Here is a 13,584-nt window from a genome sequence, read left to right as displayed (position 1 = left end):
ACAGTCATGCAGTTCCCACTGAGAGCAGAAGAAGGCATCATATCTTTGTTTGGACTAGAGTTTTAGGCCCTTAGGAGCTGCCACTTGTGTGCTGGTAAAGTCATGTTGGTCCTCTGCAAGATTGGCAAGAGCTATCAATTGATGAATCATCTCCCCAGCTGTTGAACCCCTCTGTCTCCATTTTAGACTTGAAAGCTATTTTATAGTAAAGACAAAGTAGGTTCATTCTTTTTTATGATTAAATCTCTGTTTCTCATGTATTGGGCTATGTCCCACCTGTAAGTACCATCATACTGGACTGTAATGCATGTTTAATGTTTTTTTCTATTTATTTGTGTTTCAAATTAATTTATTCTTTGAGGCAGGATCTCTTACTGACCTTCACTCATTCTGTTAGGATTCCCATTTAGTGAATTCCAAAAACAATTAAAAAATTAAAAGCTCATTGCCTCTAAAGTAGATTTGCCAAAAATTTCATTCTTATATTCTATGTCTTTAGAAATTGTGATATATTTAGAAAGGCCTTGTCAAGCTTTCAGAAAGTACATATAATTTCTTTCTTTTTTTGTTACTTTGAGATAAGGTCTCTCTTTGTAGCCCTGGCTATGCTAGAACTCACTCTGTCAACGAGGCTGCCCTCAAACTCACATAGATCCTCGTGCCTCTGCCTCCTGAGTCCTGGGATTAAAGGCGTGTGTCAACACTACCACACAGCCTTTTCATTTTTTCTTTCTTTATTTTTTTTAAGATTTATTTATTTATTATGTATAAAGCATTCTATCTCCATGTATGCCTGCAGGCCAGAAGAGGGCAGCAGATCTCAGTACAGATGGTTTCTGGAAATTGAACTCAGGACCTCTGGAAGAGCAGTCAGTACTCTTAAACTCTGAGCCATCTCTTCAGCCTTCATTTTTCATTTTTTCTTTCTTTCTAAGACATGGTTTCACTACACTGCTGGGGCTGTCTTAGAAATGGCCATCCTTTTGCCTCAGCCTCCCAAGTGTCGTAACAACAGGTGGACATCGCTATGCTTATTCAAACTGTATTACAATGTTGTCATGGACATAGATTCTAAAAGGACTGGACTTCATGTTAATAAATTACACAAGACATTAAAATGGCATTCTAACCCTGTGCTTATCAGCTAAGGTTCATTTCATATCCCAGGGGACAACGGGCCACTGCTGGGTATATTTTTGGTGGATACAATCAGGAGCGTGGTCTTGGCATGCAGAGAATACAGGATGCTTCTATATTCCTTGCAATGCTCAGGATGATTTTATAGACTATAACAGGAAAAAGAGGAAATGCAAGTCAACATTGGCATATGACTACAGGGCAGATGCACTAAGAGGAAACTAGGGGGCTGGCTTACCCTAAGATTGGCTAGGGAATCTGAAGTGGAAAGACCCAAGTCCAAAACCATCTTGAGCTATACAGGGACACCTATGATGGTATATTATTTATGGTTTATTAAAATTTGCCTAAGTATTCAGAAAGCAACACCAGCCTCAAGCTATAGAGATCAAGCAATGATGATCCACAACTTTAATCCCAGGACTCAGGATTAAGAAGTAGATGGATCTCTGTTAGTTCAAGGCCACAATGACTACATGAAATTGATCCAGTCCTAAAATAAGCAGCGTATACAAAGATGATCTTAGCACCTGGGGTCACATGCCTTTAATCCTAGCATTAGGTAGGTATATAAGACAGGACCAGGGTCTCAGAGCTGGCATTCAGCTGAGAGTTAGTCTCTAGCCATGGTTGAGGAGATCATAGTAGTCTGAATGAATCTGAGGAGCATTGAAGTCAGGAGCAGTTTAAGGATTGGCATGAGCTGGGGTAGAGGTAAGAGCTGGTGGCTACTGCTTTGCTTTTCTGATCTTTAGCTTGAAGCTTGAACTCCAATATCTGTCTCTGGGTCTTTTATTTATTGTGCTACAGACACTTATCTCAAAAACAAAACAGTGTGGGCTGGAGAGGTTACTCCATGGTTAAGAGCACTGATTGCTCTTTAGGGGTCCTGAGTTCAATTTCCAGCAATGGCATGATGGCTCCCAACCATCTGTAATGAGATCTGGTGCCCTCTTCTGGCCTGCAGGTATACATGCAGACAGAGCACTGTATACATAGTAAATAAACCTTTAAATACAAACAAACAAAAGCAGTGAGCCAGAGAGATGGCTCAGTCAGTAAGAGTTCTTGCTGCTCTTTCAGAGGATCCAAGTTTGTGACCCAGCACCCTCCCCAAGTGAGTGGCAACAGCCTGTAACTCCAGATCCAGGGGAACCAATGCCCTCTGTGTAGGACCAATGCCATCTTTGTAGGCACACCCTCCCCAGCACACAATAGGAATAAAAACAAACCTTTAAAGCAAAACAAAGAAAAAAATAAATTATTATGCAAATGCCTTTATTTGAACTACTATGTTGCTACCAGATTACATCACTTTTCAGTGTTAGATTAACATATGATCTTGAGAACTACAGCAAAAAGCTTGACAAAGCAAGAGAACATCAAGTCCGACACACATACTTTCCCTTTTTTTGTGACCACATCGCTTTGCCATATGTGTTAACCTCAAAACTCTATTGTACACTTAGTATACTTTGCTTATTGAGTCCCCATCTAAATTCTGAGCTCACTCTCTCCTCAAAAGGGTCATATTCAACAGCATTTTAGATCAAAAGAGAGTTTTGTGATAAAGTTTTCAAAACAAAGAAGCATGTGTCGGAACTGACTCTTTGAAGACAAAATATTTAATTTGATTTGATCCTGGCTGTGAGGGGGAATACAATCTTAGGGTCCATTTTCCTCCCACCCCATATAGTTTATGCTTTTTCTTTTACTTACTTGAAGTTCCCTTTAAAAAAGTAGCAAATCAGCAGACTTGTTGATCATAATCAAAATAGTCTTAAATGTACAAAAAATAATCATGTAAAAGAATACTGTAAAAAGATACTGATTTTAAAAATAAAAGAATGAGAAAAGCTTCTAGTACATTCTGCACATCCAGTTACTTGAGCAGATTTTCATCACTACAAAGTAAGCAAGGACACTCATCTCCATATGGTATCTGACCACGTTCTCCAGTAAGAACTTGGAAAGCAAAATGGCAAGCTAATACTATTGCTATTTACCTATCTAAGCAAGTCACAAGAGATGGACATCCTAAGAGTGAAAAGATACACAGAGAGGTAATACACAGCATCAGGAAATGTCAAGGGCAGTATTCTGGGAGGAGAGAGCAGAAGGTCGGCTGTGAGCATGTTCAGGTGTGCTGAACAGATCCAACTGGAAGGGAAAGAGGAGTTGCTTGTTTCTAAATCTCTTTCCCCGAAGGATGTCATGATGAGCTAGTCTTGTTAATCAAAAATAAAAGTCCTTTAAGTGACCGAGAATTCTTTAAGCGGTGAGCACTTGACCTGGGAATAACTGACTTGCCAATCATGCACCTTTGAGTAAGGATGGTTCTATTCAGATTGGTTATTTTACACTCTCTTCATCCCCCTGCCCATCAAACATGCAAACACGGTCATGACCATCTTGGGTTTCACTTCCACAAGGTCTTCAGGGAGAGCGTATACTCTGGCTCCAATTCTTCTAGCCATTGACACTGCATACCTAGTTTTTGAGGAGACAAAAAATCAAAATGAGCTTTTTCTTTGTCAAGGGTACCTATGAATATTTTTTTAAAGGACTCATTTATTTTATGTGCTTTGGTGTTTTGCCTGCATGTATGTCTGTGTGAGGGTGTCGGATTCCCTGAAACTAGAGTTATGAAAGCTGTGAGCTGTCCTGTGGGTGCTGGGACCTAAGCCTAGGTTCTCTAGAAGAACAGCCAATGAATGCTCTTAACCACTGACCCATGTCTCCAGCCCCAAGAACACCATCTATTTCCTTTTACATAATCTAGTGGCTGGGATGCAAAATTTTTGTATTGAAAGTACAAATCAGAGAACCTGCATAGTGGCACATGATTATAATTCTATAACCCTAGCACTGTGGAGACAGATGTTGAGGTCAAAGGGTCCCTGTAAGTTTGAAAGCAGCCAGAACTCCACAATGAGACATTATTTCAGAAAACAGAAAAGTACAATTAATAATTCCACACTTATTTTCTGTTTTATTTTTATTTAGAATTGATTTTCAACTTTATAGGAAATAAAAAACATGAGATTTATTTATTTTATTTTATGTGCAAGAGTGTTTTCTCTTTATGCAAATATGGATGCCACATGTGTTCCTGGTGACTGAAGATGTCAGAAAAGGGCATTCATTCTCCTGGAAATGGAGTTATAGATGTTTGGGAACCACACTGTAGGTGCTGGGAACTGAACCCAGGTCCTCTGTAAGAACAACATGTGCTCTTAACTGCTGAGCCCCCAGCTCTCCAGTCTCAAGTTATACTAATTTTTTACAATTTATTTTGCACTAACTTCACATAAAAATGAAGTGTGTGTGTGTGTGTGTGTGTGTGTGTGTGTGTGTGTGTGTGTGTGTGTGTGATTACCCAGGATGACCACACAATTAATTATGAAATACTCCGTGTAGTATAATGAGGTAACAGATAGTTATCTTTTGTGAGTGTGGTGCTGGGGATGGAACTCAGGGACTTGTATATGCTAGTTCCCTCCCCTTAAGTACCAGAAGTAAAACTCAAATGCCTAGGTTGATGCACCAAGTACTTTCAAAGCAAGAGGTAGAAGTGAGGATCTACATGCTACACAGGGAGTTGCCAGGCAAGGTTAGGAAAGGCATAAGATGAAAATACTGACATGTGTAGTTAGGAGATCAGGTAGGAAGGAGCACACTCCGAATGATCCAGGAAGCATTTCCAAGATACTGCAACAGGAAACTTTATGGACATTAAAATTTTATTATTTCTACTCTAAATAATTTTCATCTCCATATTTACCCATGTTATTGCAAATGATAGGATTTTATTCATATAGAGGCTATATAGTCATTCATTGTCTTAAGTGGGCTCCACAAAGTTATTCTCACTTAAGGACAGAGGCTTAGGTAGTTAGGTTGAGGGGTACAAAGGGAAGATGTTGGTGAAAGGGATATATAATCGATGTTAAATAATGGAGAGATAAAACAGTTAAGAAGAATAGGCAAATACAGAGCTAGGAACTATGTTGTTTGCTGGGTGCTCGGAAGTAAAGGGCAGTGACAGTGACAGTGACTAGTGTTGCTCAGGAAGGCTCTCTTGTTGTCTCTTAAGTGTTTTAACATCGATTGCGATGATTGTCATATAACACTGTGAATATTGCCAAAACCATTACATTGTATAAGTCAATTGGATGTCTGTGAACTGGATCCAAATAAAACCGTTAAAAGTAAAGAGATCTTTCCCAGATGCCATCACTATCCAGGGAGAACCTGAATAGAGCATCTGCCTGGCTGTAACACCAGTGCTCTTTGTATGACAACGAGTGTTTGCCCTTACTTGGCATTATTGTGCTTGTCTTCTTCTGTAAGATTCCCGCTCTTAACAAGGTCATAGTTAATGCAGCCTGGCTGGATGGCATCAATTAAATCCACAACTGCCAGACTGGAGCTGATCGTCTTGTCCTATTAGAAAAGAAGGGAACAAATCTAAGAATTTTAGTAATGAGAAATAAACATGTGCTTCTTTATATAAGCCTGACCAAGGGAAGGGAAATCTTGCCATTAGTGCAAGAACAGTTCTTACAAAGAAACCCAAGGTTGTCCTTAAAGCAACTTCTGTTATCTAGCAAACAGGATATATAATAATCAGTATACTGACCTTAAAACTCTGAATAGAAGTTGACTTTCCAGCTTCACTCAATGTTCTGTTCACCCAGTTTACAATGATGTCATCATTTGCTTTCTGACCTTCTCCAAGATCTTCCAGAACATTAAGGGTATATCTAAGAGAATCGGCAGAAAAAAGTCACAATCTATTCTGTGAAAAAAAAAATGCTTGCTTCAGAAATATGTCTTCCCAGGCAGTGGTGGTGCATGCCGTTAACTCCAGCTCTTGGGAGACAGGCAGGGGATCTCTGTAAGTTCAAGACTAGCCTTGTCTACAATAGCTGGTTCTAGGACAGGATCCACAACTACACAGAAACTCTAAAAACTAAAAATAAAAAAAAGCTAAAAGTCTCATGTACAGTTTTATCACACAGATTTCATGGGGTTGACAAGACGGGCTCAGTGGGTAAAGTAGCTTGATGCACATGTTTGACCACTTGAATTTGATTCCCAGATGCTACAATGGATGAAAAAATAACTGGTTCCTAATAGTTTTTCTGACCTTCATCTGAGACAGTGGCATAAGCCTTCCCATACTCACTCACACACATGCACGTCATACACTATGCTTTGGCTGGTACCTAGGCATGATGAATGCTTTTGGTGGTATTGGTAAGAGATATTCATTTTTTGAGTGGGTAGGAAGAGTGCAAGGGCCAGAACTCAGAAAGAAGTGCTGGGAAACAGCATCATTTGGCCATGACAGGGCTGTTGAACCCATGAATTCACAGTGGCTGTGGTTGCCTGCACGATACCCACACAGGATCATTGGTAGCTTATGACAGTTTTATCATGGCTCCTAATAGGGGCACATGTTGCAAATGGATTTTCCCACACTATATGGACAGCATTAATTGGACTCAGTGGGTTATAAAAAAAAAGCATTGAAGTGGGCAGGTGAAGTGGGGGGGGGGGGAGGGGGGGGGGTCCAGCAGGAGTTGCAGGGGCTACAAGTGGGATTGGATATTATTAAAGTTCATATATACCAATATTAAAAATACATCAAAATAAATTCTTCAATTTCTTAAAAACGTATAAAATTATAGTTATTATGTTTATATGGACACAGATATGCCACAGGACACCTATGGAAGTCACAGAACAACTTGGAGGAGATGGTTCACCACACAGGTTTCAGGGACAGAACTCAGGTCGTCAAGCTGGGAACAAGTAATTTTAACCATTGAGGCATCCTGCTGGCCCAGATCTTCATTTTCAAATGGATATATATATATATATATATATATATATATATATATATATATATTCTGATATTTTGTTTTGGTTTGTTCCTTTTGGGCAAGGTCTTTCTCTATAGTTCAGGATGTCCCTATGTAGCACAAACTACCTTCAAATAGCCAGTCCCCTCCTCAAACTCCTAGGTGCTGAGATTTCTAGTAAGAGCCACCATTCTAACTTTTTTCTTATTTGTTTTGGGGTCTATGGATAGTTTCCATGCATGCTGAGCTACTGAGCTAGAGCATCCTGGAGTACTGAGCCAGAGCATCCCGGACTACTGAGCTGGAGCTGCAGCCCGTCTGTCAATGTTACTCAGTGACACTGCATCAGGCTTAAAGCTACATATCAGACTTCTGTGAAAGATTGTCAACAAATGCAGTTCTAACTAATACACAAGGAAGTATCGTTTAGTAATGATCCAACATATAATCATGGAAAACTCATTTCAGAGTCTAAGTACAATAAGCTCAAAGTATATTTATTGAACTAAATGATTAATTTAAACCCATGAAAATATACTAAGGGTGAATTCCTAGACCCATATTACTGAGAAACTTCAGTGATCAACACTGTACACAATACCTTCTCATCAGCTGCCAGACTAAAGCCAACGTCAAGGTTGGGTTCCCATCATTCAGGTCTTGTCCTCCAATGCCAACCAGGGAGAATTTAGCTGGATGCTTCCCTAACTCAACTGCATAGTTGCAGTTTTCTAACTGCAAATGTACAAAAGTAAATGAATGGTTAAGATTGTCATTTGTTCAATATACATGAGCCCCCCCCCACACACACATGTGTTTTGTAATGGTAGGTGTCTGCCCAAAACCAAGAGGTAGTTCCTATCCTCAAGAAGCAGCTTAGGGCCCATAGGTTTTAAAACAAAAGAAAGAAATGAAGCAGATGCCAAATTTGCTACCTTTTTCATGTTGGCTCCCAGCTTTGGGTATGGAGGCTTGTTAACTTTACTCCAGTCCACAGGAACTTTAATTCGTTCATACAGCTGTAAGATGACCAGGGCATCTTGCAGGTCACTAACAATTCAAAACACAACATCATCAGTGCTTATAAGCAGTAACACAACTCAAACAAGATCTCTAAGTCACAATACCTATGACTCATACTTTTCTAAATTAGTCTGTGCTGAAAATAGACCCAAGACCACTCAATTCACTTCCAAAGTCTGTGAGCACAGCTAGGCAAAGTGGCACCCACCTTTAATCCTAGGCTTGGGAGGGCAAAGCAGTGTGATCTCTGTGACAGAGAGGCCAGCCTGGTTTATATAAACAATTCTAGGTCAGCCAGGTCTACAGAGTGACATCCTGTCCTGCCTTAAAATAAAGTAATAAGGGCTGGCCAGTGGTGGCCCACGCCTTTAATCCCAGCCCTCAGGAGGCAGAGACAGGAAGATCTTTGTAAGTTTGAGGCCAGCCTGATCTACATTGAGGCCAGCCTGGTCTACACAGAGAAACTCTGTTTAGAAAAATAAAAAAAAATAATAATAATGAAGATGAGGAAAGGACACATGTTATTATAAGCAAAAGCTGTTATAAATGATGAGGACACTGCATTAAATCTCAGAGCCCTACATGAAAGTCAGAAAAACATATAATGAACAACTATGTGGATAACAATGATATGATTTTGGTATATATGTAAACGCCAATGACCAAAACTAATATTAGACTTAGTAGGCAGTGAATGGCAAATGGTAGGAAAATAGTGAAGATAGGAAATATAGCTAGGCTTCAAACCATTACACATCAGCAAAGGACAGTCCAGCCAGGAAGCCAAAGGTTGTAGGGACTCATGGGATGTCTGCTATGAATATCCCCAGACTATTTAAGAAATTTAAAGTACCTGTTCCCTAGATACCATCAGTACATTTACATATTCTATCATTTACAGCCAATGATCAGGTAAAGAAAGAATTTGGGTTTTTGTGTATTAGGGAATGATGGTGGCAATCACTAATGCTTTGTAATATGAATACTTGCTACAGAGATGTCATTATTTATGCTAAATCCATTCATAACATTCATAACTTCATAGTAGCAGTAGGATAGCTTACGCATAGAGATGGTTTACATGAGGGTTAACACCAAGAGAGTTCATCCAGTTACGAAAGGTTCTTTCTTCCCGAGTTTCTCCTATTAAAACAGCCACAAAATGTATTCATTCATTAAGTGTCTTGTATACAGATAGGACCAGTGCATGTATTTATCTATTTTATGTGCTTTCTTGTGATCTAATAATTGTCACATGTTAGTATGCCACTCTGACTATGGATAACTGAAATACAATTCCTAAAACAGGTTAAATTCACCATGTATTTGTGTCTTTCTAGTTAGAGGCTTAACAGGATGATCTAGTTATACCTGGTGGCTCATGTCTATAATATCAGCCCTCATAAGGCTGAAGAAAGAGGACCACTAGGAGTTCAAGGTCAGTCTGAAGCTACTACAGAGTGTGTTTCAGGTACAGGGTGAGACACTGTCTCAGATCCACTTCCAAAGCTCTGGGGGAAGGTAGTTCAGTTTGCAGAATGCTTGCCTAGAGCACATGAAGTTCTGGGTTTAAACCTTAGCACCCTTAAAACTTCATGTGATACCTGTAATCCCAGCACTTGGATGCTGGAGGATCAGAAACTTAGCCTAATTCTTTTTTTTTTTCTTTTCTATAGAAGTCATTTATTTGAAATGCCAACTATATGTAGGATAAAGCCAGTGTTACATGCTTATCAGTAACAGCAGAAAAATAGAACCTCCAAGAATCTTTGTACAACTGTGAAATACTCAAAAAAGAAATGCATCGTTTACAATGCTTCACACAGATGATTTCAAGTTTGGAAGTACTTAAATAAAAATACTATATATTTCTTTTAAAAAAAACCACTATGTACAATTGAAGCAAAAACAAGTTTTATAAAGTGCTGCTTATGCAGGTTGTAGAAAACACTTGCACAGGACATGAAATCATTTTAAGAAAGATTTCTGAGCCTTTAGCATTGAAAGTATTTGACTTTACCATTAACAGCACAACCACAAGGAACTGAGAGGTTCATTCTTTATTACATAGTGAATTTGAGGTCATCCTGAGGCACATGAAAAGCTTGACTCTATAGATGACTAGGTTAAAAAATAAAACCTTCAAACAAACAAACAAAAACCTAAGACCTTTTTCTCAAAATAAATAGGTTAGTAAAACTCAAACAAAACCTGCCTTACCAATATATATAACTAAACATCAAAACAAAACATTTGTTTACTAATTGGTCTCATGATAGGACCTGGACTGTTGTTTTCTTTTCTAATCCTGGCTGTGCTGGAGAAGAGTTCTGGCACTGAGTCACAATCCCCAACTCAACTACTTTATTTGCAATTTTGTTTCCATCACCATCCAGCAGTTTCCAGTTCTCATTCAGGACTGCGCCTGCTTTTAGCAGATTCTTGCAAAGGCCAAATGGATAAAGCAACTCACTGTGTTGGAATCATATCATTGTGGCCTCTGTGTTTTTATGTCACAGATTCTGCATTAGAATCACAGAAACTTTGAAGTTACCTTCTAGTAGAGTCCAGTCAATGTCCTGGTTTTCAGGTTTAGTGAGTGCTGGGTATTTATTAAAGAGGTTAGCTACAAAGGCTAAGTTCAGTTTGGGGTTTCCACTGACGACATCAGCAGGGGTAACAAACTGTCTGCAACCTAATTTATCTGCTTGTTGAAGCATACTTTCGGCTCTCTTCAAATCATCTGTTTCCTGTTGAAGTAAAAGAAAGCATCTTTTAAAGGCCACTTAAAAAGTATATATAAATTGCCCCTATAATCATAGGCTGGGTAACAGATTGTACTTTCTTTCAGCTAACACATGGCACTTATTATATAATAGTTTTGAATGCAAAAGCAGGAGGCACAGGATTTGTAGTACTTGTACATCCCTCGAGATGGCGCCAGAACACATGTCTAAAGAATGAGTAAAGCAGTACACTGGGGTTATCATGCCAAAATGCAGAGGAGGAAAAAAAAAGCTGTTATTCATCTTTTCAGCCATGTTCCCTAGAAGATTTAACTTTCAATGTGGATAGTTTCATAAAAACCTTTTGTTTTCAGAAAGTTTTCTTTCTTTTTTAGAATCTCTTCAAAGACTCACAACCATGTATCATGAGTTTTGGTGCCCTCTTGTGGCATGCATTGCCGGCATACATGCAGGCAGAACACTATATACGTAATAAAATAAATCTTTTTAAAAAAGTCTCTTTCACCCCCATGTGCCTGAGCATGCAGAAGAGGGCACTTGGGTCCCCTGGCTCTGAAGTTACAGATTGTTGTGAGCTACTTGAAGTGGTTGGTGGGAACATCACTATGGTTTCAGCAAGAGTGGCAAACATTCTTAACAGCTGAGCCACCTCTCCAGACCCTTAATTTTCACTTAAAGAAACATACCTGAAAAAAACAAGCAAGGACAGCCTTGGCGTTAAAAGCGATGTTTGGGCTGGGTGGTGGTGGCATGCAACTTTAATCTCAACACTTGGGAGGCAAAGGCAGGTGAATCTCCATGACTTCGAGGTCAGCCTGGTCTACAGAACAAGTTCCAGCACAGCCAAGGTTACACAGAGAAATTGTGTGTCAAAAAGCCAAAATTAAATAAAATAAAAAGTAGGGTCTCTGGAGAAGAATAACTGCACAAAGGGATAAAGAGAGGTGTGTGGGGACAGATGAAAAGAAATGGATAATATTTTGTAGAAACTAAAACCTAAGCAGGTCAATTTAGAACAAATTTTAGAGCCAGTGGGGGAAATCCTGGATGAATATTGGGGCAAGACACAAAGGAATGTAGTAGCAACAATCAAACGGAGGATATGCTGGTATGGTGGTTCATCTTGATTGATTGTATTTCAAGAGAGGTCAGGCTATCACAGATATTCTAGTCTAGACTGCATAGACTAGCCCTTTACTCTACTCACAGTGAATAAGCCAGAGTATGGATTTCCCTATACTCACTTTGAATATTGTATGTCATTCATAAAATCCAGTACTACCATAATTATGAAATTCACAGATTATCTAAATAAATCAGGACAGTTTGTCTCCTGTGAGTCACATGTACCACATCCTTTTAAAACAATCTTAAAAGTGTCAACACCACTACATGAAGTTACATGGAAATTTTGATTGAATTTACAGAAAGTTATTTGGATGTGGCAGCACATGCCTTTAATCCCAGCTCTCAAAAAGCAGAGGCAGGGGAATCTCCAGGAGGCTGACACCAGTCTGCTCTGCATAGCAAGTTCTAGCCCAGCTAGGGCTACATAGCCAGACCTTGTCTCAACAGAAAGAAAGAAAACAAGCAAGACACAACACTAGTATAAGCCTGTAGAATTTGAAAGAACACCTATACTTACATTGAACCCTGACATGTTAATGTCTATCCGTGGTTCACCTTCCTTCCTGTCCCTTTGGCGCAATCTGATTGAGCAGATGGAAATAGGCTTTGGAATCCTACGAAAGAATTGAAAATATCAGTGTGATCACACTTAGAGAGTGGAACTGCATCTTACTATCTCATGTTGACAAGAACAATTGATCGGATTAGATTGTGCAAAGAGATATGGCACCCTTCTCTGCCTCCTTATTTGAGAGATCTTTACCGAGACAAGCCCATCTGTCTTGAACTTATCTTTGTTAAGGCTTCCCAATGCATTGATGCCATCACTACAATAAAGCTAGTAAGTGTTTCTGTACCTTCACTGAATTACTGAAGTCAAAAAGCTGGACAGATAGAACAAGCATGAAATAGGAGAACAGAAATCCAGGAAGCATAGGGAAAGAGAAAATAAACACATTATGTAGCATTCCAAAGCATGAGATATATCAACTTATGGAGTCAACATCTGCTGTGTTAATTATATAATCAAAAGTGGGACTGACAGAAAGTCCCAAATGAGAAACATGTATAGTTGGTAAAATAACATTTAACCTTATAGGATTGGAATTCATATAACAAAACATGCTCATTTCTCCCCCTTTCCCTGGGGGATGAGTTTAAGGCTTTACCTGATTGGCAAATGCAAGAATTTTTTGCTTTTCAAAAATATTCAAAGCGGGCTTCATTAAAAAATAATATCCACTGACAAGGCACATTGGCATATGCCTGCATATATTCTTTAGGCAGATGCGGGAAGATTGCAAATTGGAGGCCAGCCTGACCAACACAGAGAGCTGTAGTCTGACCTGGACTACAAAGTAAAATCATATCTGAAAAAAACCAAATTGGACTTAGTAACTATAGTGCTTGCCTGGCATTCATGAAACTCTAGGTTAAATCCTGAACACCTCACAAAATTGTGTAAGGCAATTCATATCATCCTCAACTACTGAGATTTGAGGCCAGCTCGAGATACAGGCTGCTTGAAACAACAAATACAAAAATAAGAAAAAAGAATCATCTAGCTATGGTGGCATGTGTCTGAAAGTCAGCACCTAAGAGGTAGAAACAGATTCACAGTAAGCTTGAGGTCATCCTTGTCTACAGCAGTGATGTCAGGACAGCCTGGGCTACATAAG

The 13,584-nt window shown here is 39.2% G+C and overlaps 1 protein-coding gene across 1 annotated transcript in view; it reads right to left on the bottom strand.

Annotated features, from left to right (window-relative positions):
- Window positions 1-2,821: 2,821 nt before the first annotated feature.
- The window catches only part of LOC127217973 (plastin-3-like), an 86,978-nt gene continuing 76,215 nt past the window's right edge, over window positions 2,822-13,584 (bottom strand). The window contains 10 exon segments of the mRNA XM_051178982.1: window positions 2,822-3,627; window positions 5,459-5,583; window positions 5,780-5,903; window positions 7,609-7,742; window positions 7,943-8,057; window positions 9,095-9,173; window positions 10,585-10,780; window positions 12,423-12,467; window positions 12,469-12,519; window positions 12,763-12,789. Of these exon segments, the coding sequence (XP_051034939.1) occupies window positions 3,495-3,627; window positions 5,459-5,583; window positions 5,780-5,903; window positions 7,609-7,742; window positions 7,943-8,057; window positions 9,095-9,173; window positions 10,585-10,780; window positions 12,423-12,467; window positions 12,469-12,519; window positions 12,763-12,789 (1,029 nt within the window). The 3' untranslated portion in view covers window positions 2,822-3,494.

This window comes from Phodopus roborovskii, unplaced genomic scaffold (genome assembly GCF_943737965.1).
Source record: "Phodopus roborovskii unplaced genomic scaffold, PHOROB, whole genome shotgun sequence".
NCBI lineage: Eukaryota > Metazoa > Chordata > Mammalia > Rodentia > Cricetidae > Phodopus > Phodopus roborovskii.
Note: the sequence above shows the minus strand (reverse complement) of the source record. Positions and strands in the feature narration are given on the sequence as shown.